Here is a 27,387-nt window from a genome sequence, read left to right on the forward strand (position 1 = left end):
CATCAACATCAACAGAGATACTGAATTATTTAGCGATGCGGCCTAATGCTGAAAAGCCACAAGGCAAGGATACATGGCCCGTAATTGTCTTTCGTTTGATTTTAAGGATGCACGGCGGTTAGCGTGTCCGCCGAACAGTCTGAGTGTTTTTCATCAGGTACTCCAGTGTCCGCCCACATTCCCAAAACATGCTTCTGTTGACCACATTTGTTGACATGATTTGATTTGGACATGAGGAGTCATTTGTTATGAGTCCCGGTTCCCTGCAAAGCTGAACAAGAGAGGTGGCTGTATCGGTCAAAAAGACGTGGGAATGAACAAATACAAACTGAAAGTCCATTCATCCATTCCAGATGCATCCAATTCACACGTTTGCATCCTCACTGGTGGCTGTCAGACAAATCCCGCATGGTGCAAGGTTTGATTTCGGTGAGACAGACAGCAGAGACAGACAGAGAGAGACCACGAGCAGCTTGACAGCATGTAGGTGGTTCGTTATTGTCATCGTTGCGAGCAGCTTTTTGTTGACAACGAGGCCGACGCTTGTCTCTCTCCTTTTCTCCCCCTCCTCCTCCCCAGTCCGTCACTCTCGCTGACATGTCTTTAAATAACATTAGCTGATTGTACTTCCTTCACTCTCTTTTTCTGTACTTCTGCCTTTCCCTGTCCTGCTTCGACCATTCATCATCCAATTAGTCTTCATTCATTCTAATTAAAGGACTTATTCAGTGCTGTCTGCCTTTTATTTTACAAAAAAAAAATCATTTGCTTCAATTTTATGGTTCTCCCTCCCACTATCCTGCAATGGTTTTATTTAGCATCCGCTTTTAAGTATTTTAATAAAACAATTTGCAATTTGCAGCGCGCGTTGTAGTGCATGCAATTTAGTGATTCAAGTTATGTAAACTATTGTGCTTTGCCTATTGCTGCTATCACCACTGGCGGATGATTAAAAAAAAAAATAGATTGTTTTATTGCCATAAGTCTATCATTCATCAACACGCTATCTGTATTTAGTGCTGTGCGTGTGTCCACACATCCACCGTGTCATTTGTGTAGTTTTAAAGGGCCAAAGCCAAAAGAGAGTTCACTTCATCAAGCCTTTATTTTACCAAATGTGGATGTAGCCATTTTAAAAAAATCATTTAATGTTCGAGTCTTTGGGGATAATGCGATTGAAGATTTACCTCAATGATTAGGTCTGGTTCCGAAGTGACTCTAATAATCTGGTCCTGCTGATCAATAGTGTAAGACACAGTGTAGACCATGGTCCCTCCATAGGCTAGGAGCTGACAACAACAAGAAAAAAAAATGTAAACACGGAGACACTTTTTTCTATTATAAGACAAAAATATGAACAAACACCCCCCCCCCCCCCCCCCCCCCCCGCCATTTCCATGCAGCACAAGCAATGTGCTGAAACATCACTCTCGCCATTGGATTCCCAATTACTGTGCATTGTCTGGGTATGTCTGTTTATTAGATAAACAATTTAGCGGGATTTGCTGACACTGCAAATATGCGGGGCGATACTGATGATGCTCACGACAGTTGGAAAAATGTCTTTGGAATCCTAGCCGTTAAGGAAACAAATATTTAATGACGTGGTTTAAATGCCTGATATTAAAAGGCAGAGAGGGTTACGCGGTGGGTGATATCGCACGCTGCTGGATGCACGACTTCTGTGCCTTTTAAGGTAATTGGGGTATGTTTGTATGGAAGGCAATGGATATTAGAGTTGAGAAGAAGATATAAATGTTCATGTTAATGTCATTCATATTCCACAAACACAATATTTAAATATCAGACGAGTGCGACCGCATAGCAAAAACATTTTTGTGTTGACTTCCCCTTTAAAAAACGTTTTAATTGATTGATTTTAGATGCATTTATATTTGAGAATTTTTTTTAAAAACAGTGATAATATTGAAAAGTGACAATGGAAAAATCTCAACATATTATTCCAATTATATTGTTACCAAGAGTCATCTAACCTCCAAAGTAGTAAAGTCAGAGTACTACAGTTCAACTCGTGATCGATGGTTTCTCATTCACAAAACTTTATCTGCTGTCTAAATGTAATAAGAGCGCGAGTATTTCTGTCACCTATCCAGAACCGGCTTTACAGTAGATAGCACAAAGCTGTGTCAGCATGATGGCAGAATTTATTCCTCTCACTGCAACTTGAAGGCTCATACAAGGGAGGGGGTTGAAGTAAAACCGCAAGAAACGGACAATGCTGAGGAAAAGGAACATGAAGCTGAGCTTAGGACAGAGAGGGAAAGTTGCAAGGAGGAGTATCAAAGTGGATTTAATGCCCCTGTAAACCTCTCCCATCTTTTGCACTCGTTCTCAGACCTGGAGGAGGAATCGCCTATGACACAGTTGAATGAAAACACCTGCAACTGTACTGACCATTTTATTGACTAACGCTTATTCTCTATCCGACCCCATTGGCTGATTTGGACTCTGGAAGGGCTGCGTCATCGTCCTCACGATTAACCGGCATGCCCTCCGGTACGGATGACCCATCGAATCAAATGGAGCCAGCGCTGAATATGGGCACCTCAAAAGTAAAAGACGGCAAATTGTCTCACGTCGTAATAGTGCAAATGAGCGGCCACGCTCTCATGCTGCTCCCCGAAAACAACAACATCATTTTTATTGGCTTACGTTCTTTCCTTTCTGGGTTTCAAAACGGTGAAAATTGTGATTGGTGACGGTGATTTTAACGAGTAACAAAAGTTTCAGCTGTCTTTGGACTGTCAAGACGTCCTGATGCAATAGTGCATTAACTTGGCGTTAACCAAATGTTTATTGTTTGCGGGAGGGGGGGTCGTAAGCATGTGTCGGAAGAAAATGCGTCAGATGTTCAATGCTCACAACTTCTTCAATTTCAGACATTCAATGTGGGAAGTAATCAAAGCTTTTTTTTTTTGCCATGGCAACCTAATGACCGAATCTCTGCACTGGGGAGAGGAAATAAAAGAAAGCCACTGTGGGGAGGAGAAAAGAGCAAGAAAGTCTGAAAGCATGGGGAGGGGGGCGGGGGGAGTGGAATTAGAGGGGGCAGAAACAAAAGAACAATAGCGGCACTGCCACACTGGCTGCTACAAAAGACATCAGCGCGATTCCCTCTCGAGAGCTCACTAAGCCTGTTATTAACTCTGGTGACCGAAATAAAGAGGAAGAAGGTATCATCCTCTCGGTCAGAACCCCAATCGGAAAGTTCACGTTGCTGCCGCTACAAGCAAAGCGCGGCTCTCCTTGAGAAAGTATTATTTTAGTCAACTCGGCCAGCGTGGAATCGTGAAGCGGCATGGGCACGATTTGATGCCGTCATGCGCGTCATACCAGCGAGTGTATAAGAAGCATAAAGTGGCTTAAAAACACAGAGGGATGATTTAAAACCAAAATAAAACATGGGAAAGATGAGCAAAAAGATTTATAGTCTCTTGTGTTGGGTGTTAGGTATAAAGCATGACATAGAGACGCGCTTTAGTTTTCCCATGTCAATTCCACCAGAGCCTCCCATGCGTTCGCCAAGTGTAATATGCAAGTAATTTTTTTTTGTTCTGACCTATTTTTATTTCCTCCAATCAGACAGCCATGATTTTTTTTTGTTTTTGTAATTATAAATATATTTGCAACTTTTTTTTTTCCTGGCTGGGTGGGATTGAGCGTACGAGTCGCGGACTAGACTAACTGATTAGATATCCCCAAGACAGTTTTACTGTAACACAATACAAACAAAGACAAAAACTTTCCGCGAGAGCTATTACATCCGAACAATAAATTGCACAGACAAAAAGACAAATCTGATAAACAATTCCTCAATGAAAATCTCTCATTTGTCATTTTAAATGATCTTCTTGACATACAGCCCTAGACTGCGCAGAATACATTTTAGTACCAGATTAAGATTATGTCCTAATCCAATAATTCGACTAAATTGCATATCTCATCGTGTTATGTTTTTATGATGACTAATTGTGAACAGCATCACGGAATCATGATTTGTTTCCTCGTGAGGACCGCAGGATTGCCGCGCGGGCCCCGTTGCGCACACTTGACAGAATGTGTGTGTGTGTGTGTGTGTGTGTGTGTGAGAGACGGCAAATTATTTGTCTGACAAAAAGCGGCACGCATCCGCAGTGATTGATGCAAGGGCGGCTTTTCAGCCGTGTAAGTGAGGGAAAAATGAAGAGGGACGAGAGGAGAAAAGAAAGCGGAATGGGCAAATCCACCTCGGGCCGCCGGCGCCGGATTAGGAGTGACGCGGCGCACAAACGTCTCGTGCGTCCATTCTCTTAAAGCTGGCTGACGGCCGGTGATCCCGACAGATAAATATTTTCTCGCGTAGAAGGAGAGGGAAAAAAAAGTGATTTCATTTATCAAAGTGTGATCTGTCAAAGGGGCACAAACTGGGGGCGAGGTCCTGCCTTGTGTCGTTGGACGAGGCGGGAAGGCAGATTTTCACACCAATGTGAATACTTTGACGCGAGAGGCAATCCCGGCTTGTCAGGTTTTAGCGGCGTTGATGTTCAGCGAGGCCACTGACACATTCATCCGTTACACGTCCATTCATTCCTTTTGTCTCCCGCGACTCTGCATCTCGCTCTCTCTCCCTGTCACTCCCTTCCCAACGAGGACCGTTCCCTGTTTTTCAGCCTTTATCTGGAGTGACAGTGAATGCGCGAGTGCAGCTTGCTACAAGGTGGACGGAAGCCATTAGCCTACTTGACGACTTTGACTGAAAGCTGATGAAAGCGCCGATAGCTTGAATTGCTGTTTAGCCCTGAACTGCTTTCAAGAAGAATTGGGATTCAACACAAGGAGCTCAATCTGATCACTGGCAAGTCTGACAAATATCGGCAACAGGAACACAAGAACACTCGGCCGTGAATGAAGCAAAGCCGCCCAATAAAAGATTCCCATACGCAGCGTTCGCAGTGACCTCTAAAGCATCCATCCATCCATTTTTTAACCATTAATCCATTCACGCTCACAATCTCATTTTCTGACCTAAGAATCGGCATCCGTTGTTTGTAAGAGATAAGCTATGCGAGCATCCTTGTGAATGAGCAGCTCCTTGGACCCAGACAAGCCAGAAAATATACAAGGTGCTTTCTGGACCAATAAGCATTCGCTTAGCGTGCTGACGGGCCAATGAGCATCCTTGGCTTGAACGACACAGCAGGTCACGCATGAATTGAGGGGATTGTCACGCACATACTTAGACGTACGTGTAGCCGCGGCTAGCTCGTCATTACACATGTCACTTCCAATGACAGGCCCTAAAGTAACGGGACGTAGTCGTGTGTGTGCGTGAGTCTGTGTGTCAAGTCACGGAGTATCTCAGTAACACGATCTCGGACTGAAGCAAATAATTACTTTTTCATACCGTGTCTACGCAGATAAAGGCATTTGTTTCTCATGTTCAGATGCATCAGTTCTGCGCCTCTAAAACACATCATTATCTGACTAATAAGGGTCTGACGATGTGTGCATGCGTGTGTTAGCTGCACCGCATTTCAACGGGATATTCATATTTGTATTTGTTCTCGTACTGGACGGGGATACTGTTGAAGAAGTAAAGTAGTTTACATCCTTACAGAATGTAATACGAAAATGCATCGATGCAAGAATCTAGAAGGCGAGGTCAGCGTATTCTGAAACTAGTCTGGCAGGACAAAGTGATCGGCCAAGCCGCTAAACTCCGTCCTCAACTCGTAATGCGAAATCAGTTCCCAAATCAACAACAAAGTCAACCGCAAGACAGAGACTCTTATTTACAAATGTTTGCAATTCACACTCAACTTTGAAGCGGACCGTCGAAGACCGAAACAAAGGACAGGACAAGAAAGCATAGAAGTTGAGAGGACGCACATGCACTATTTGATCCAAATGAAACTGTGACCTGTGATTTACACACGCGCAGAAACACACATCCTCTTACGGCGACAGGAGACAAATAAATATGAATCCTTAGCCCACCCCGGGGGATGCCCGCGATGGGATGGATTAAACTTCACTCTCAATTCGTCAACTCTCACAATTCCTCAAGTGATTGATTTTGAAGTACAAAGTGAGAGGGCAAAGTGTGTATGTGTCTGACTTCCTAGGTGTGTTTCACTTTCTTGCTGAAGATCATTGTGGTGGTGGGATGACGTCAAGCAATGTTTTTTTTTGGGGGGAGGGGGGCTCAGGGGTGGGCAGCCGAGGGGAGGTTGGCGAGGCATGATCGCGGAACAGGAGGAGAGAAAATGGGAGTCCTGGAGAGACGGGGTGAGTTAGAGGAGGGGGGCGGGGACCACAAAAAGAAACAAAGATGGAGGGAAGGTTGGAGGGATGAAGCTGAAGAAGTACAGACAAATAAATGAAATGACAAGCCGGCGCCTGCGGGCGGCGAAGTAATGAAATGCAGCGGCAGCGGCGGCGGCAGCAGCAGTCTCTTCCTCGAAGCCATGACACCCAGACAAACATCACAGGCAGTCTGGAAGAACTTCACTTCGCAAGCACGGATCGCAGCTATTTGCAAGCTCGAGTGTTAAAAGTCTAATCATGGCTAGCGTGACAAAAGAAAACAAGGCACGTGTTCAAATCGGTGACATTAGCAGAAGCAGATACAGAGAGGCATCGGGGAGGGGGGGGGGGGGGCTGCTAGCTTCAGGCCTGCTAGCTTCAGATCATTCATTTTGAGAACACCGCTTGTGCATTAGCTGCATATCACAGTTGTAATGTCTTTCATTTTTAAGCTCACATTCTTTTCGGATTTGCATTATGATAACATTCCAATGATATAACTTAACCTGGCAGTATGTCTCCGTCTCACCTTATTGCCCAAGTATGATTGAGGTGCATTCCAGTAGTAAGCGGAGCCAAGGTTGTCCACCACATCTGCATGGTGGACGTTTAGATACCGAGGTGTCTCTCTGTGAATAGGCCAAACGATCCGCCCCGAATCTCCGCTCAGGTGCCAGCCAGTCAGCGTGCTCTCCTGCGCAACAGTCATTCAAAAAAAAGACCAACAAGGTGAAATGAATGATGAAGTTTTTCTAATTGGGCGATTCCCCAACCATTGCGCTGCGGCCCATCGGGGTGCTGTGACATATCTGAAAATTACTCATTTACGATTAAACAAAATTTTTGTCTGGTGTTTTGCTGTGCGATTTTTCTAAATATTGAAATTCTGCTCGAATTCATTAAAAGAAAAGAAAAATCCCAAACGCGGTAGAACACACAACCTCCTCTGACGAACAACACTTGAACGTGTGCTAAATTTAACACATTCATGAGATGCCCACTTGCTGGTTGTACTCGAATGCGTGTTCATTAAGAAATGAATCAGAGATGATGATGACGCCTTCTTGCATGAAGTGTTTCATAGCAATAACTTTCTATGCTGGACTTCTTTTTTTGCCTTGAGTTTTATTTTTTTTATTGAACTCAAATTATTTTGAAAAAGTCTGCACATCTGTCACATGTCAGCCTGTCAGTTTGTGTGTGTGAGGAACACCTCAGACACACATCTGTCATGCAATTAACCTGACCTTGGTTTACCCTTTTGAACACATGGGCACACACACACACACACACACACACACACACACACAGACACACACACACTATCAGTGTCGAAATCAGAAGCTGTCATTCTGTCAACGTCCCCTCGTCCCATCCCCCTACCTGTCAATCAAAAACTGTTTCCCTCTTTTCGCCTCTCATTTCATCTTCCGCCTCATCTTCTTTTCTCCGATTGCCTCTTTTTCTCATTTCGCTTCTCTTCCTCAAGTTACTCTGTCTAATATTTTGCTTTAAAAACATGGTTTCGAACCCCTGTCATCCAATACCTGGATGAATGTTGATCAGGTCTATTCCTGTGCCGGCTGTAATCGATTATGCGGTACCCCCATTTGCATTCAACTAGTTTTTCTTTTTAGTTTTCATAATTAATGAGGGAACTTTAGTGCCCAAAACATTCAGTGACCCGAGGTAAATGGCCCGCAAAACGGGTCCGTGCCTTCCTCCAGTCCCTCTCTCTTCCTTTATGTTCCCATCTGGCGTTTCCACTGTAATAATAACCTCACTTATCTTACTTAGCAGCTGTCTGTGTCTGCACTTGGATCCTACAAAGACTGAACTGCGGTTAAATACCCGCGGCGGATTCCTCCGCCGCCGCCTCCGCCGCATCGAACAATGTTTGCTTGTGAAAGCCAGAATGGCAGATAATCCTAATCATAGTTTGTGTGCCATTTCTTACATTCTGATAAACCCACGCGGAGGCAGAGCACCGGGTCGCGACGCCCATGCAAGAGCATTTCTCGCAGCCGCGAGGATTGTCGCGCTGGAGATTGTAGAAACCGAGCTTGCAGCGGCCGCAATTCTCTCCTTCCACATTTTCCTGTTGAGAAAATAGAGACAACAACAAAAAAAAGCCTTGTGAGCGGGAAGAAAAATATTTAGGAAATGGATTCAACATACAGATATGATTGGATGAGATGAATGCAGGATGTAAAACTACACTATCAGTTCAATTGCCCCCCCCTCCACCCAAAAAAAATTGCGACTCTTCTAAGAAACCATCTAAATATTGTCCATCATTAATTATCTATAGGGCGGCCCGGTAGTCCAGTGGTTAGCACGTTGGCTTCACAGTGCAGAGGTACCGGGTTCGATTCCAGCTCCGGCCTCCCTGTGTGGAGTTTGCATGTTCTCCCCGGGCCTGCGTGGGTTTTCTCCGGGTGCTCCAGTTTCCTCCCACATTCCAAAAAAACATGCGTGGCAGGCTGATTGAACACTCTAAATTGTCCCTAGGTGTGAGTGTGAGTGCGAATGGTTGTTCGTTTCTGTGTGCCCTGCGATTGGCTGGCAACCGATTCAGGGTGTCCCCCGCCTACTGCCCGGAGACAGCTGGGATAGGCTCCAGCACCCCCCGCGACCCTAGTGAGGATCAAGCGGTACGGAAGGTGATAATTATCTATATTGTGAATTACTAAATACCGTTCAAAGTTGAAAAATATATGGCCAATTGACCTCACACTTCCCCCCAATTGGTAAGCTACAAACAGAAAAGAAATGACATCCTACTTTTCTACCACTACTTTTTTCCGTTGTATATAACAGAAAGAAAAAAAAAAGACGGTCCGTAATGGAGAGTCGTGATAGTTCTTCTTTGTGTGTTTGTTTGACCTTGCACATGCAGGGTGAAGTACACGGGTCACTGTTGCTGCTTCCGTCGATGCTGCAGTTACACGGCTGACAGTCTGGGTAGCCCATGTAACCAACGGCACACCTAAAGACGAATGGATTTAATAATACAAAAGAGGAAGGTGATGAGTATGGGGGGGGGGGGTTCCATAAACAGAAGCTTGCAAGGTCAATTCTCCTGATAGTGCCCCCCCCCTTCCACTCCACTCAAAGTAGAACTGTTACAAGACTTCAGGTCTAAAACAAATGGCTGACCTTGCAAAGAAGGTAAGCATGCATGCGCGTGTCACACGCATCTCAGAGGAAAGATTCCACCTCATTAACTGCCAACAGAGACTTGGCCATTAAAAATTAGTCGACTGCGCGGCTTATTTTATTGGCCTTAATTGTTGGATGAAAGGCTTATAGGAAGATTATCTGACAGAATGAATTTAACTCATTCGGCCTCGGAGTTGGCATCACCGTCGGAGTAAAATGACAATACGATAAACGAGCCGATGGAAGCCTGCGTTTGTCTATTAAAAATCAAACGCGGCTTTTATTTGGTAAGCTTCAAAGGTCATCTCAAGTACAGCATATTGGTCAATCGTTACACGTTTTCATGAAAACCGCGAGGGCAATTTCCAAACACTAATTGGAGCGGACAACAGCTGAAAGGGTCAGCTCACCCGTCCCAATCTGTGTGTGAGTGTGTGTTTGTGAGCGCGTTACCTGTCACATCGCAGGCCGCCAAACCCGTCCTTACAGCGGCATGACCCTGGTGGCTGAGCTGTCAATCAAACACACACAGACGCACGCACAGGAGCGCAGGCGCATTTTAAAAAAAAACGAGCGCGCAAGGGCGAAGAGTTGTGCGTTCTCTGATGTATCTGCGTTGATAAAAAAGAAAATCTTATTTGCGAAATGGGGGGGATTTTTATGCATATATGTGAAGCGCTATTTCTCATTTTAAGTGTGCGCAAGCAATAGCATCCATGCACTGAGAAAACTACAATCCCCTTTTTTAAATCTGTATTATTCTATAATATGGAGACGGTCAAGTATTTTTTTTTGCATACAAGGCGTCGCCCGGCTTGAGTCTTCAACACAGGTTTGCCCGTTAGAACCATGCGGGTCACATGAGCAAGGCGTGCAGGGGTTCTCATCCTCGGCGTTCACCTTAACATGACCAAAAAAAAAAAAGACCAAAAGTCAGTATTTCCTCAATGACTCTTACTACCCGAGTGTTGGATTCCACGAGACGCAACCTTACCCCCGCAGGTCTGTAGTACCCGGTAACACAGCTCTGACAGTTGATGCCATCTGTGTTGTCACGGCATGAAATACACACTCCACCCCCTCGGTATTGGCCGTGGACGTCCAGGCTGAGTGATCGGTCTGCTACAGTCTGATTAAAGTAGCATTCATCAGCCTTCCCGTGGCAGTTGCACTCTAAAAGCAAGGACAGAGAAGAGGGTTGGAAATAGGACGATTGCTTACAAACTACTGAACTCCCCATCCTACGGTTGCCTGTCAACAATTTATATGATTTATAGTCATCAACGCCCTGGTTGGGGGGGTTAACGGACGCATCATCGATTCTCATTTTACTGCCGTGCGATCCTAAGCGTGTCGTTTCACCCGTTCGCAATGATTTGAAATAAACGTCTCTGGAATGTCCCCCCAAACCCCCCTCGTGAGTGCACATTTCAAATGATTTTCATTTTGCAAACTGGCTGAAATATTAATTATGCATTGGCATTACAACTTACTCTCACAAACATGTCGAGTGACAAAGGTTCCTGCCATCCAGGCTTGTTGGTGGTAACCGGGGCAACAACGATCGCAGCTTTCGCCGCATGTGTTGTGTTCACATTCGCAGCTGAACTTCTGCATGGAAACACAGATATGAAGGTATGCGTTCATCAAACGTGAACTAGCTACGAATTTCAAAGAAATGTCTGGAATTTATGAAACGGCTAAGAATGTCAGAATATGATGCCTTCCATATCTGAAAGTCCAAATAGGCCAAATACGGTAAACAGAACAGCAAGCAACAAATAACTTGCGCATAAAAAACACCGATGTCATATTTCTACATATTTTTAAGCGCAACTAAATCCATTGAAGATGTGGAATTTGCATGCGAACATATCAGCATCGAATATCCAAAACGTCGTGAAATGCGGCTTCACGCGGCTCAACCACAGTCAACTGAATGTTCGGATAGACGGCTGCGGAAGGTAATTACCGGAATTTGTAAGTGGTCTATCAAACAAGAATGTATCAACAAGGGAGCGCAATTTAAAAAAAAAAAAAAAAGATCTTGTTTCCCTTCCCGCATTATCAGCTGGTAACAAATGGGATCGCAGCCACCTCCCTGAGAGGAAAGACATCAGAACACAGTTGGAGCACAATACGCCAATGGAAGACATCTGCCAATTTGGAGGCCGAGTAATTCAATTTTGTACTTTCTGTAAATTGGTTGATGAGGAGAGGTTGCCAGATTGAACCGAGTACAATTGCGCATCGAGGGCCAAGTTTGGTTATTTTGGCACGAGTCGATTCCGCCCTACGCCCCTCACCCCACACACACACTTTTATCGGGAGACAAAACGCCGCGGATCTTGGCTTCGGGCGGCTCTTGTGCTCACAGATGTTGTTGATGTTAACAGATGTTCTGTGGACAATCAGCAACAAATCAGCTGACAGGTCTCCATCGTATCTGCCCTCTTAACATCTGCTCAGGACTCAACAGCATTTATGGGTGACCGTGTAGAAGACATACAAGTAAATGTTCTGCAAAAACGTCCGTCAAGCTATTAAATCACATTAGGGGTTATGTTTTGTTTCGTCTTATTATTTTTTTTCGATGTTTATGTTCACATTTTTTCTGAAAAAAAAAAAAAAACCCGAGAATATGGTCTGTATTTATTTTTTGCCACAGTGGAGGTTAAACATGTTGACTGATATATTATTCATGGCAGCCACCAGACACCAAATCAACAAATGATAGTCTGTAAATCATTTCCAAACCTGAGAATCTGTCCGATATTGTGCATATTGATGATGATGATATGGAAAGCCTTTAATTCGGCTCAGGATCACATTTGGTATTCCAGATGAACCGCATGATTCCTCCATTGCCCAAAAGAAAATAAATACTGAAATATGGGCCATTGATGGCGTAGTGTTTTCGGTAGCTGTGATTCCAGCAGAAGAGATGGGACCGAGTTCAACTCAAATCGATGATGGGATGATAAACCATAAAATAAAGGCTATTAAAATAATAAAACACTCCCTATAAGGATAATTAAATACAGTACTTACTATTCAAATATTCTCTAACTGTACTGTGTGTAGCGATAGTTAAGGAAATTTATGCAGTCCATTTTATGTATAAATTAATCATAACTAACTATGGGCCAACCCCATAATAATTTGAATATCTGCATATATATATATATATATATTTTTTTTAATATATTTTTTTTCTCCTTAGTCTTGGGGGTACATACATTTTCTCCAATGTGAGGTTGTGGTGGCAAGATCCGTAAAGAACGAAAAAAGAACCGGCATCGGATGAATTCAATGACATCATTAGCTTGCGAGAGAGTCAGACAATTGTCACATCCAGGTAAGGCTCGTTTCAGCCCGAGGACACGCGCAGGACGAGAGGGCCACAAAGGTGTGAGGGGAAAATGCGCGAGAGATCAGGTGTCTGCGATCAAACGCTCGACCGTTTGAACTGACGTGCCAGACAACACCTGTGTCCCCTGTTTGATATCAAGGTGGCACATAAAAACCTTCAAGCCTGAGGCGACTTGATATTGATATTTTTTTTTTCGTCTTGAATGTATTTCGTCTTGAAAATGTGAAAGAGTTTCGTGCTTTACCTTGGTGAAACTGTTGAGTGGACAAGCCTTTGCGTGACCATAACAGATGCACATCCCTCCCACTGAAATATCCTTAATGGAATAGTAGTACTGAGGAGAAACAACGGGAGAGCATTCATGAGTGCCCTGACATTTGCTGACACAGTGATGACATTCACCTACCAAAAAAAAAAAAAAAAAACTTGAAGTAGCCCCCTTAATAGCAAAATAATTACCTTGGTGAGTCATTCCAACCCACTTTGTCGCTTTATAGTATTTGCGGCGCAACCGAGACAACCTTTCATATAATGTTTAGCATTGAGATTCATTGACTTGACCTTACACCCCCCCCCCCCCCCCCTAAAGAATTGGAACAGGGAGGTACGATTCTTTTATTTTGAAACGTGACAATTGATCAATAGTTCACCTCTTATTTCAGGTACAGCGGCTCGTTTTTTTCCTCACTCATAAGTAGCCTTCTGGTTTTCATGTTGGCCACACATAAAGACATTGTAGGAATAAACAAACACTTCCAGGCCCCACTAACAATATATGTTGAATGGCTTAAAATGTTTAAAACTTAAAAAATCCCTTTCCACACTGACAGATAAAGTATGTGTCCAGATGACTAGGATAAAAAAAAAAACATCATAATTTCACCCGTCTCGTCACGATGGGATCGACATCTCTGGGGTCATGAAGTGTCAGCGTCATGAGGTCTGCGTTGAGCGTTCGGATCCTCTGAAACACCAGCCTGATGTAGCGGGCCGAGGTGAAGTTCAGCAGGGTCGGGGACGGGTCATCCGCACTGGGACGCCCATTGATTAACGACGTGTGGATCTATACGAGGGAAAGATGGATAAATCGTGACATGGGACGAGCGAATGAAACGGAAGGCAAACATCGAGTCTTTTCGAGTGACGGAGAGTGGCAGAGGTGAGAGGCGTCTTGGGTAACGGATTGGTCGGCGGGGGGAAAGGACAGTCACATCAAAACACACTTTCACGAACATGCGTCGACTCTACTGGACTTTCATATCCCACACACAGCGAGAGGGAGGAGAACTTCTGTCAGCCGTCTCACAAATTTGGCCAAAAGCAACATTTGGCATCTGCCAAAAAGTCGTCAATTGTGCCAAAAGTGTATTGCGGGGTGAGGAGGCGAATACTGGATGGGTGCAAGACGCACACTTGGAAGTAACGAAGGCGATGGCTGTGTAGGTGTGAATGTGTTATGAGTGACACTGCGAATGCATGCGTGTGTGTGTGTGTGTGTCTGTGTGTGTGAGAGAGACACATCGCCTCTGACTCATTATAGTTGCACTGCGATCAGACAGCTCGGGAACTGTCAACCACAAGCGTGCACGCACACACACACACACACACACACACACACACACACACACACATGGCACATTCAGACTCCTACGTTACTTGCAGCTCTTGACATCTCCTCGCTCACACCCCCTCCGGTGCGCTCCCCACAGGACACACACACGCACACAAACATATACAGGACAAACACACTTGGAAAAAAAAAAAAGACAAACATTCGCACTCATGGGCACACATATCCAGACGGGCGACTACAATTAGAGGCCTATGTTGGAAATGGAAATGTAGCCCCTTGTGTGTTCTGATATCTTCACTTCATTAGTGTCACTTAAGACTGCAACTCTACTTTTAGCATCCACACATAATTGGAGCAAGACAATGCATGCGTGTTTTTGGAATGTGGGAGGAAACCACAGTACCCGGACAAAACCCAAGCAGGTATGGGGAGAACATGCAAACTCCACATAGGAAAGCCACAGCCGGAATCAAGCCGCCCATAATGACTTCACTCAAGTCAAAATCTATCGTTGCCTGGAATGATGATGGTTTTAATGATCAATTTTTTAAAAAATCATGTCTTGAATGTCCTCTGCCATCAGAAAAAACCCAAAACAACACACCAATTACTTTTAATTGAACATAATCTATTTGTGAGTCAGCGCACTGAACACTGAGACACAAATCTTTAGCAAAAAAACTAAACTACACATCAAGAACGCAGGCAAAGAGTAGGGCTCATCAAATGTGTTTTGAAGAGGTATTGAAGCCTCGTCTCACAAATAATGTGGTTCGATGCCCATTTGCTTCTAAAAACCTTCCATCAATAACCTTGCATAGCAAAACTTCATTCCCTTATGGTGATTACTATACAGTATTGGGCATAATAACTTGTAGCACAAAATTAAAACAAATATTGGTCCGAAAAATCACTTGTCCAGTCTTGTGGGTTTTCTGAAGCTTTGAAGGCAAGACAAAGTCAATACAAAGCATCTACGGACGTCAATGAACGTGTCTGCCAGCAACAATATTGTGTTAATCCATGTTAACACCAAGAGATGCAGTTCAATTCACCTCGCCATAATACGGTTTAAAACGGTCAACTCCCCGAAATGGAACGCAGCTGAAGTGTATTTCTATCAACCGCTTCCACGCAATTGCACTCGGTTGGTAGCGAACAGAGGCGCTGTGTGAAAAGGACAATCGAGACGCTCACTCCTCACTCCTTTTTACTTAAAATAAAAGTAATATTACCTCTCCGTTCTCCAAAGGATGGATTTTAGAATAGAAAGATGTGCAGATAACTTCATCGTCTTTGGTGTATGACGGAGGTCCTGTCCTGGGATTCATGTTGAATCTGGTCAGGCACTCTGTATCTGTGAGGGCGAAGAACTGCCACGGCTCATAGGTCTCGCCATCTATCGAGCGCTCCAAAATCCAGTTTCCTGCAGAGGAGAGAGAGATATTTTAGCGGAGGGAATGCATCCGTAAATGCATGTTGACCAAAGTATGACCTATATTGTCATCACTGGCTATATGATATGATATTTCATTGTATTCCCAAGGCAATTAAAGTCCATGCTGAACTCATTTGTGTCCGAACAGCAACATGTGATCATTTGCTTGATAGACTGTAGCTTTAAGCGATTTTTTTATTTATTCATGGGAAAAGACCAAAAATGCATTGTTCGTTTTTTTCTGAAACGTTTTCCTGTGCTTCTTATGGAGCGTCTTGTATACTGTATGTGCTCCGGAATGCGTGCCAAAAATCAAAGTAATGTGGCTGGCTGCTTCAATAATGGAGTGAAAACGCTTACCCGGGCGAGGCGAGTTGGCAGCCTTAATGATCACGTAGGCTATCTGGAAAATCTGACAACATAAAGATGAAGAATGAGTGAAACGGGTTTGAACACCGCATTTTGTTTACATCTGGATGACTACAGGTTTATCTCACTTGGGAAATTATCGAGCAGCCAATCCATGGCATTTCGATACTGCAAAAACTCTTTCAGTTAAGAGGATAATAATTTATTTAAGGACCACTGGCGCTGGAGGGGCTTTCTTGGATGAGAAAGTTGGATGTTGCTTCCTAGACCGGAAGGTTCCGGTTTGGACCCCCCCTAATCCTATTAAAGTATCATTGTGCACACTGATCATTGAAATGAAAACTTTGGTGCGTTAAAGGACCGAAAAGCACTTCTAGAACGGCATCCCTGAAACTGCTCATTGGATTTTGTAAACACCATCAAGTAGGGTCATAGACAAGAATCCAAACTCAAGTCAACGTGAGTCATCGTTTGATGTGGGCAGCCGTGTCACCCCGGTGCAGTGATCCAAGCAGCCACCGTCTTTGTCCGTGTGTAAGTGAGAAGAGAACTTTGCAGAGTAAGCCGATCGCAGTTACTCGTAGCCACGACAAAAGAATGACTTTCACGTGTATTCACATCAAATAGAACGATTGCGTGTGTAGCAAAGCAGATACGGACAAGATTCGAGGGGGGGGGGGGGGGGGGGGGAGTCATCACTGGGATGAGTTTCCTGCAAAAGAATTTGAGGCCTGACCCTCCATCAGGACAAACATGTTTTGAGCCAACAAGAACAGAACATTGTCTGATAGCCAGGCCCTCTGCGCTCACATCAGTGACCGGGGACCTTAAAAATGTTCTCTTGGATGGATAGGGGGGGGGAAAAAAAAGGCATTGATACTCTATCTGGTACAGTGTTTTCTCAGCGTACAGAGAACTGCAAAGACGGACCACGTTTTTCAACAATTTTCATGACATTTACATACAGGCGGCTTAAAAATACATTATCATAATAATTATAATAATAATACATTTTATTTTATAAGCGCCTTTCAAGACACCCAAGGATTATGGGTGGATATTTGTGTGACAATTTGCTACCAATAGAGAGCAAAAGTCTACTGGTTAAAGTACAAATAAGTACTCATCAAGGACGACGGACGCTTTATACAAGCAAAAATGGCGCATCGGATCCAAATGAAGACTTTGAAAGGTTTGTTTTGCTTCTCCAGCTAACCGTTTGAGGCCTGCGTCCAGTGGATTTGGGTCTCCTGCCATTAAACTGGACTGGAATTCATGTTGTCGCCAGGATCTTTTGGACAGACAATTGGGGAGGAACAGCTGGTGGTGAAATATCACTGATGGACACATGCTACAATGTTTTGTTGGCTTGTAAAATTGGAAAGCTACTAAAAATGTGACTTGTTGAAATGAATTGTTCAAAAGACCCAAAGCGAAGGCGTGAGAGTTAATTAGGAAAATGACAACAGTCATATCAGTCAAGTGAGTTGTGGGATGCGAACATTAAAAACAAGAGACAAGCTGACAGGTGCATATGCCACAAGACAGCAGCCTAAAATTTTACTGTCACTGGAAATGTGTTAACATCTCACTGGACTCATAAAGTGTTTTTTTTGGCCCTCTTTTTAATCATGTGACACATCCAATGTTTGTACTCGCCAAACTTGTCGGCGAGAAAGTAGCAGATATTCACTGCGGAGTTGTGTTGCTGCCCTGTTTTTGCGCATTTTCAATGCTGCCGTACTTTGCATAACAGCGCGTCGAAAAAGCATATTAAAATGGGACTCTCTGTATGAAAAGAAAATAAAGAAATACGAAATGGAAACTGTTTTTTATGAGTGTTTTCCACGTCTGCTTTAGTAATGAAGAGCCTGCAGAAGAGCAAGACAGAGAGAGATCGATCCCTCTGGATAAAACATTACAAAAGGGAAATGTTCCGTGAACATATGCGGCTATGTGTGCCGTGCATACACTTAAAGGCATATTAAAAAATAAGAATAAAAAAGGTATGGGCGACTTGGCGAGCTCGGTCGATGTTTTTGGCCTTAAGCTTTGAAATCGTCTTGCGCAGGACAACAGATGCTGCAATCTCGCACTTTTTTTGCTTTTGCAACGTATTCCCCATCAAGTTTCATGCTTTTTTATACAACCCTCAATTTTAGGCAAAGTCCCCGTGGAGGGAAAAACAACCCTTAATAAGTTTTATACACTCAAAGATAGCATTTTGTGTGCATGGGTATGTGCTTATGGTCTTCAGGAAACGTCGATATTAAAAGTGCTTTGACGGACAGCTGCTGTCAGGTTCCCAATCGCTCTGAAATCTTTTGCTCCCGCCTCCCCCGAATCAGTGCGGCCCATGTATCGTTCGGCCACATTCATCAAGCTATCATTTCTTTAATAACGGCAATTTACCTGAATTGTGAAACGGCCCGCCTATACTATATATACATATGCTAATGCTACACTGTCAAAGAAAGAGTCATGCCTTGCTGCACCGCGCTTGAAGCAAAGTCTTATAAAAGCACAAGGACGGTTGTCGTCAAATTTGTTTTCACTCTGCTCAATCTCAATATTTTTTTTTTACAAATAAATGACCGGTCTCAAGCGTTGATAAATGGCTTGCGCTCTTTGATGATGCAATGTTTAGGGCTCAAGATAATGCTGTAATGGGCAGCATTTTTCACAGCCCCGCTTTGTTCAGCGGAGAGATCGGTGCTGTTGAACGGTCTGCGGCTGGATGGATGGAAGTCTTGAGGAGCCGACGATGAGAAGAAAGGAGCGTTGGCGCAGAGTGCCGATGCGGATTTGGAGCTGGGAGTCGCGGCTTGGAGTTTGAAGCGGATTATGTGGGACAGGAGAAGTGAACTAATCTCTTTTCGTCAATGGACGCTACAGCTTCGTGTTTGCTTTCAAAACTTTGCTTGTAGCAGACGTGTGCACAATTTTCAGCATGATGTCTCTGATCCACTGGTGAAAGGACACTTTGATCCTCTCCTCTTTTATCTATAACTGCTTCAGACAACAAAGTGTATGCAGAAAAGTGGTGAAGATTGCACGACTGTCTCTGTCCTATGTGTTGTCTTGTGTTATTTTTGTTATTTTTGACTTCAAAATGGCGCCGCGAGAGTGGCTGCCTTTCCAGCAGCTCCTATTTTTTTGTTGTTCTACTTCTTCCTTTCATAACTTTGCTGCTGTGAATCTGGAATTTCTCCATTGCGAGACTAATAAAGGTTTTCTTAATCTTAAGATTCTGTCGGTTTGCTGAAAACTGAGACCCGTGCGTTTATCAGGAACAATATTTTAATTAACATTTTACAAGCGCTACCCGAGTGCAAAACAAGCTGTACACGATATTAAAATGTGGGTATCACACCGCCATCTAAATTAACAACATCCGGCGCACATTTGCCGGCGACGCTCCAGGAGCAAGGTCTCGAGCATCGCTCGTTACTCTGGAAAAGATGTCATTGGAAAAATAAGAGCGCTGGCACCGTCGCCAAGAAAGAATGCCTCTCGCATTAAAAAGCTTTTCAAGAATGCGCGCACGGCAAATGGAGCAAGATGATGATTGCCGTCAACTGCCAAGCCCGCAGTCAACTGTTATAATCAATTTTCAATCGGTTCTCTGTGGCGCTCTATGGAAGCTTGACTGGGGACAAAGGAGGAGACGAAGGGTCACTGCACAGGATGGGTCGCCAACTGGGAGCCCCCGTGACCTGATTTTAGAACCCGCGTTAGCCGTTTTGAAGATAACCCGAACGGGATGAATCTTGTGCTATCAAAGCTAGCTTGTTTGCTACCTGTTTCAAGTCCAGTGTGATAGTCACATAGTGGTACTCCATTCCATTCTTGATGGAGGGACTTTGCCACCAACGGTTCGTCCCGTCGATGGCGTATTCGATGGGGTGACGCTCTGTAGATAGAGAGAGATGTGGCAGTCATCCTCCACAAATTTCCTTTCAACAAGTCACATCTACAGTGATGAATTAGTGACCAATTTTATCGTCAGCTAGGTTGAATACTTTGGAAGTGCGTGTGTGAGTGAGACTCTCTCTTACCGAGTGGTTTCGCACTGTTCTGATTGCAGATTCGACATTGTGCGTTTGTTACAGGCTGACCTGGTACGTGCTCTACTAGTTTACAGAACATCTCTGGACCAGATAGACCACATGTAGCGTTGGTTGAAATATCCGCCATGGAAGCCAAGTTCAAAACCGCCGGGAATAAACCTGGGATTTAAAAAAAAAAAAGAGAGAGAAGAAGAACATTACAGTTCATACGACAAGTGAGGAATCGTGACAGGTACTGAAAACAACACAGAATGTGATCAGAAGAATTTCCCTGGAAAACAATGGAGTCGCATACTTGTTTTTTTTTTCAACTCCAACTAAGGATAAATCACTTAATTCAATTTAAACTGAGGGAACGTGTGAACCGCGAATGGAGGAAAGGGGTGCGAGTGTCTCTGTGTGTGTCCAGATGCGCACAGCTGTTGGAGCAGATGTCGACACTGTTGCGCTGTGAAGAACATTCCAGACGTCCAAATGATCGCTTCTAAATGTACATATTCTCACACAAAAATCGTTCTCCATGTAGCTCTGTTGTGCTGCTGTTGATGTCAAATATGAAAGAACAACAATCGGTAATGACCGGGGTCTAAAAATATAACTAGAGTGCGTGTGACTATTTCCATTCATCCATTTCAATTTCATTCCCAGCGAATTGAATCGATCGCATCTGGACGGCTGGGGTGTGCTTAGAAGATTTTGTCATCAATTATTTTAACGGCCTTTAAAATCTGTTTGATCTCGTCATTCATTCATTCATCTTCCGAGCCGCTTGATCCTCACTAGGGTCGCGGGGGGTGCTGGAGCCTATCCCAGCTGTCTTCGGGCAGTAGGCGGGGGACACCCTGAATCGGTTGCCAGCCAATCGCAGGGCACACAGAAACGAACAACCATTCGCACTCACACTCACACTCACACCTAGGGACAATTTAGAGCGTCCAATCAGCCTGCCATGCACGTTTTTGGAATGTGGGAGGAAACTGGAGCACCCGGAGAAAACCCACGCAGGCCCGGGGAGAACATGCAAACTCCACACAGGGAGGCCGGAGCTGGAATCGAACCCGGTACCTCTGCACTGTGAAGCCGACGTGCTAACCACTGGACTACCGGGCCGCCACTTGATCTCGTCAATGCAACCTTTTTTTTTATTTGTCAGTTCATGACCAAAGATGCTGCATAATCGAATTTTTACACAAACGAAGGACACCATGGAGGTAGCAGAGAGACCCTCGAGATGGTTCTGAATCGAGAGGAGCGATTTGGGATCCAATGCTACCGGGACACAAGCCGGGGTCTGATCATGATCTTTTCAATCAACTTTTCCGAAAGATTCTTCTGGGTTTCTGTCTGCAGAGGCTGCCATAGCAACCTGCCGTGAATGTTCCATTTTGCTCTCATGGGTAAAACTTATCTCGGCTCCCTTTTCACGTTAAACAAAAAGGTGGCAACACATTGGAGACAGGGATCGGATTTCAAACCCGGTGAATGTCAGGCGCACAATGACATTTTGCCTTCAGGTTCTTCGCAAATCCTTCTTGTCTGCCTGCCCTAAAAAAAAAAAATATCAAAGACCCCCGGTGTTGCTTTATTACTTGTTTGGGTTGGGAAATCCTACCAGGGAACCTGTTTGTCTGTTGAGCTGATTGCCAACTAAAAGCTTCTGACATTGACTCAAATACACGTACAAGATCGAATTTTTTTTTTTTTTGTTACCATATTACAGGCGATAGTATCATACTATCACCTAGATCTAGGGGATTAGACGGGTTTGATAGGATGCGTCTGCACAATTTTGCGAGGCTCAAGGAAGGATGATGATGTCACCGTAAAGGTTCATGACGTTAAAAAAAAAAGTTCAAGTCAATCCATCCGCATGACGTCCAGTGACAGGCGGAACAATAAAATGCTCTTTCACCAGATGGCAGAGGGGCCAAAATTAATCTGTGAAAACACTTTTGCCACCCGCTTGCACAGTGCAAAATATGTGCCTCGGCTCAAGAAAGGTCGGGGGGAGAAATTAGTGACTCACGCCACTTGATCAATACAGTCACTAAAACAAGATGGAGATCAATCTACATTAAAGAAGAAAATGTCCCCACGGTTTCTTTATTACATTGTGCAAGGAAAGAGCGTTTGCCTTTTCTGTCAGGCGAGGAAATGAGTCTTCATATCGTGCGCACGCTGCCCGTATGCGTGCGCGTGATGGATGTGGTATTGTTGAGTTTTGAGGCGAAGATGTAAGCGTGATGGAATCAAAAGGAGGTTGGAAAGGACGGGATCGTCTCTCCGTGCACCTCCCTCTCCGTCTTTCCCTCCAACCCTGTGCACTTCAGCGTTACAGGCCGGGGGGAAAAACACGGAGAGATTGATGAAGATGCCGGGATGGATAGAAGGATTCTCAGAGAACGATGGGGTTGTTGAAAAAGGGTCAAGGCTGGGAGAGGAGTGAGGGATGAGACTACTATCGTCCTCGATACTCACACTATATGGAGGATGCGAATTCATCTGCATGTAAAGTTGTGCGCAAGCATCAAGCCAGAGATGGAAAATGCTGAGGAGCAACTAAGGGATCGGTCCAAGTCAATTCACTTTATGGACAAAGAACTCTCGGGGAGAAAGTAAAATAGAAAACTCCAATTTCACTGTAGTGGATTTAAAAAAAAATAAAAGAAATACATGAACGCAACAAACCTCGCTTTTGGTGATGATCTTGGAGACTTCTAGAGACTCCAGAGCTCGAGATAATCACCAACCTGACCTCTCTGATCTCTGCATATCATAATATCCTTTTCTCGCGTTCACTTCAAACCTCGACGTTACTCAGAGGAGCAATGCCGGAATGCAAATGTCCAATTCATTCGGATGGGATCTTAACCAGACTGGAGAGCAATTCAGATGAATGCAAACATCTGAAGGTTGAGGAGGAGGTGCTGGCCGGGCCATTTACATGAGCTCCAAGGATTGATGTGGCCACTATCTCGTTTCTATGGTGACTGAAATGTTGGTTATAATTGCTTGACAATAGATTTAATGTTGGCCGATAAAATGCAAGACGGTTGTCACCGCTAATTGTTCACCTCTAGGAAATGAATGAATGGATGCTTTGCTTGGTGATTTCCTCAGCCACATTTATTCGTAAGGCCCGAAAAGGTGTGAACCAAAAACCATGACCATAGATTTTATTTTTCTGAATGTTCTGCCTGACCACAGGACTGCAGGACCTGATAATTGCAATGGCAAGAATTTCCAGAGGCGAGCACGCGCAGAGCCACACATTTTCACTGTATCAAATTCGACCGGTTGAGGCTGACCCGTCAGTGAGTAAAAGGTGAAGGAAATCGCTTATGGCCTAAACACAAGAGCTTACCTTTAAACAAAAAACTCAATTTGAAAGAGGAATTCAATCTCAAAGCAATCATATCAAGACCCTAAGTAGTATAGTAATGTTTAAAAATGAAGTACAAGCAGGACCTAAAATGTAAATACAGTCATGTTTTGAATCAGAATAGACCCCACCCGGCAGATGCACATAAATTAGCATGAGAAACCACGAGATCAGATTGTATCTGAGGCTCACAAGCTGCTTTCGCAATAGAAAACATCCAGTCGCTTCATTAAATCCCTGCAGCCAACTGAACACAGCAGGACTCATTAATACTGCGCATCACTGCTGCCTTTATTTATTTCTTTTATTTATTTAGATATTTTTTTCACCCAGCTTTTCATCTTTTATTCATGGGGTGTATTAAGGGACAAATACAGTGGTAGAACATCTGGTACGATCAGATTAGAGTCATGATCTAAGGTTTGCGCGGGGGTTGGGGGGAGATAAAGGCCTCAATTTAAAAATAAATAAATGAATAAAGGACATTTCACCGGCTATTTTTCAATTACGTTGGTGGAAATCTATGAGCGAAAAGGAATATCAAAAAGCAATTGATGTGAAAGGCTGCTGACTGTGCCCACTAGGACAATAACGTGACCATTGCTCAAGGCGGCCACGGCGAACTGCGAGGCTCGCGACAATACAATCAAGTACGATTATGAAAAAATAACATCAACAGCAAGAAAAAAAATCAAGTGAAAGATTCATATTGAATTGTTCATTGCTGAATTGTTAATCAAGCTGGACCACAATGCAATTTACTCCCGAAGCTGCGGCTTGGACGTGGGTGCCACACGGGGCGCTGTTGAGTCACTTTCGGTATTAATTAAAATAACTGTGGATCACTCAATTACACAAAGAAGCACAATATTCAGTACCACCAATGTGTATTGAAAACAAAATATACGATAGTTTCGCCTTCACTGTCTCTTGTTCTACTGTCTGGTGGTCACTCCCCCCCACCCCCCTCCTGCTCCAAAGGTTTGAGGAGAAACGAAAACTAAGTCAACATCCTCCTCTCACTCGGACTTCCTGCCTTGACATCTCATCCAAGTTTGGAATGAAGCTTTGAAATGAAAACCCAGAGCAAACAGCCGCCCCTTTGTAGAAATACTGTCGTGAATCATTTATTCAACAAACAAAATAAAAGGCAGAGAGCGCATGTGAAAGACAGGAGGAACGACCGCGGACGGATCAGAAAAGGTCAGGCTATTTCCTCAACCCACTCCCCTCCTTTTTTTCCAATTAGACTTCATGCCATTGACTCACAATGGCACCACAACATCTGCCAATACCCCCCCCCCCGTGACTATTTTATATCTGATTGCCACAGTAGCGACGTCATATAAATTCAAGTACCTTTATAAAGGACAGCAAACGTCAACATCTGATATACTTCTGAAACGCCTCTTGAGAATTTACAAATGTTGAAAAAAAAAATGGCGTGCAGGTGACGTGTGTTTGTGTGGGGGTGGGTGAGTGTGTTTGCGAGTTTCTTCTTCCACACGTGATCTCTCGTTTTGTGTGTTTGTGGTGGGACTGATCTTAGCAAATGATGTCCTCTTCCAGACGGTCATAAAGTCAGACTAAACAGGAAAACCACCGAGTTATACACTGGTAATCCCCCCCCCCCCCAAACCTCCTTTCACAAAAAGACATGCGGGGGGGGGGGGGGGGTTGCCCTGTGGTTCTCCCAGCAATTAAATTCATGTTGCAGACCAAAAAAAAGCCGCAGCATAAAGCCAGGCGCAGACATCAAAATTGGAAAGTCACAAATCGGACAGGCAGTCAATCAAACACCTACATTCTTTCATCGTTGAAAATGTACCATGTGAACTTTTAATGAAAAAAAAAATCCGCTTGGCTCTTTAAAAAAAAAAAAATTGAAGTGGAGCAAGAATCTTTATGTGCAATTACTCCTGGATAAGTGGTTGGAGTGATTTAAGCCAGGGCAGGACAGCTTGTAGTAAATCTATCAAGCCGTGTTACGACTGGTCCCTCTGTTGCGCGCGCCGTGGGGGCGTGGGGGGGGGGGGGGGGCCACGCGCACACACATCATACCTGATGAGGCAGTGATGAGGACATTGTTAAATCATCTCCAAGCACCTCTGAACTACACATGTATGATTTAAGTTCGGAACTCATCTGGGCTAGCCTTGCGATGCACTCACCCAGTCATCAGCCAAGGCTGCGACACACATATAAACACAAACAAATACACTGTCTGGGGGGGGGGGGGTATGCGGGGGAATATGTTGGGCTCGGTAATGAAAACATGCCATTGAGCAGATTTACACGAGAGCAACTTTGATCTCTGGGCCCAGCGGAGATTTATTCCCGGGTGAAGAATCTCATCTCGTAGCTACGACCACAATAATCCAACACACACGCGGCATAGGCAGGAGCGACGATATCACTTTTGGCATTTATCATGAGCGCGGCACTCACGGTCCCTGGCGCTGCTGATTACTCCAGCTTTTGAGTGAAAAGTCTCGCTTGGAGATGTAGTCAGATTCCACGACGACAGACGCATCTTGACCTTGCGGCGGTTGAGTCTCTCCAAGGGTACTTGAAGCTCATACGACTTTTGTAGCATTGAGAGATGGCGGCGGCGTTAGCATGGTATGACAAAGCGTCTCTCGGCGCGGCGCCACATCGAAAGCCTTTGCGAGAGTCGTCGGAATTTTGAAATTACACTTTTGACAGTGTAGTTTTATGGAGATTATTTTATATTATTATATCGTGTTTGTCTTATTTTTTAAGGACGCTTTGCCGAGGCATGACATAAGTACATTGGCGAGATACGGCGAGTACGCGAGTGGCTACGGACTGACTTGTGGCTTTAAAATGTCAAGTGTTCCATTTCAGTTTTTTGGAGATGAGTGTGCGCACAAGCTCATACGAACCGAGTACACATACGATTAGACAGGCCAGGAAATAACATCATTTATTCGATGAGGCCAGTGCGGACACAAGGGATTCTGGGTAATTGGAAATCCAGATGGACGTGCACGAGTTTCGTGCAGGAAGGAGTTTACCGAGGAGATTGAACTGAACAAACAGGCAAGCAAACATTAATCGCGTTTATTGTTGTCTTCTGGGTTTTATTATTTCTTATTCCGTTCTTATTTCCCATTTTCAACTCAGCCCCGGTTTCATTTTTGTGCTGTACTCCTCTCTATTCCCGACTCACTTGAACAATGACTGACACAAAAAAAAAAAAAAGTACTCCAAGGACTAACGAATTGAGTGGCAGTGTCCATAGGGTACAATCAGTAAAGTATGCGCACGGAGGGAGAGCCAGTAATCACGAAGAATATTGACAGGCCAGCCACACAAATTCAATCTCTCAGCCGAAAGAAAGTCGTTCTCGAGAGTATGCAACAATCTCGGGAAGACTTATGGACGCTCGCATCGCAATCAGTCTCTGTTAGCGCCCTGCCGTCTGCAAGCGGAGGAGCGGCGAAGTAACTTAAGCACTTCGCGGCCTGTTAACAGATGTCAGCCAACAATTTGAGCATGAGATTCAATCATTTCAGGCCAGAATGAATGGGGGTGGGGGGGGGGGGAGATGTTCAGACGTTCATCAAAAACAGAGTTTGGACATCCGGTCCCGGTGAAACCTGTTGACACACTTGCGGTGGGTGGAATTATACGCATGCACCGCTGCGCGTTCATTAGCTAAAGCTAACGAGATTATAGAAGGGAAAAATA

General features: G+C 44.3%; 1 protein-coding gene across 3 annotated transcripts in view; it reads right to left on the bottom strand.

The window, feature by feature from the left end:
• The window catches only part of lama2 (laminin, alpha 2), an 89,943-nt gene that overhangs the window by 54,341 nt on the left and 8,215 nt on the right, over window positions 1–27,387 (bottom strand). For all 3 annotated transcript variants that reach the window (XM_052052492.1, XM_052052493.1, XM_052052491.1), the window contains exons 2-15: window positions 20,280–20,450; window positions 20,022–20,134; window positions 16,213–16,264; window positions 15,650–15,840; window positions 13,725–13,904; window positions 13,086–13,175; window positions 10,962–11,079; window positions 10,463–10,641; window positions 10,269–10,368; window positions 9,922–9,979; window positions 9,193–9,295; window positions 8,264–8,404; window positions 6,836–7,000; window positions 1,188–1,289 (exon numbers count right to left, since the gene is read on the bottom strand). In XM_052052492.1, coding sequence (XP_051908452.1) covers window positions 1,188–1,289; window positions 6,836–7,000; window positions 8,264–8,404; window positions 9,193–9,295; window positions 9,922–9,979; window positions 10,269–10,368; window positions 10,463–10,641; window positions 10,962–11,079; window positions 13,086–13,175; window positions 13,725–13,904; window positions 15,650–15,840; window positions 16,213–16,264; window positions 20,022–20,134; window positions 20,280–20,450 — 1,763 coding nt within the window. The remainder of the gene's footprint in view (window positions 1–1,187; window positions 1,290–6,835; window positions 7,001–8,263; window positions 8,405–9,192; window positions 9,296–9,921; window positions 9,980–10,268; window positions 10,369–10,462; window positions 10,642–10,961; window positions 11,080–13,085; window positions 13,176–13,724; window positions 13,905–15,649; window positions 15,841–16,212; window positions 16,265–20,021; window positions 20,135–20,279; window positions 20,451–27,387) is intronic.

Source organism: Hippocampus zosterae, chromosome 19, assembly GCF_025434085.1.
Source record: "Hippocampus zosterae strain Florida chromosome 19, ASM2543408v3, whole genome shotgun sequence".
NCBI classification, from domain to species: domain Eukaryota; kingdom Metazoa; phylum Chordata; class Actinopteri; order Syngnathiformes; family Syngnathidae; genus Hippocampus; species Hippocampus zosterae.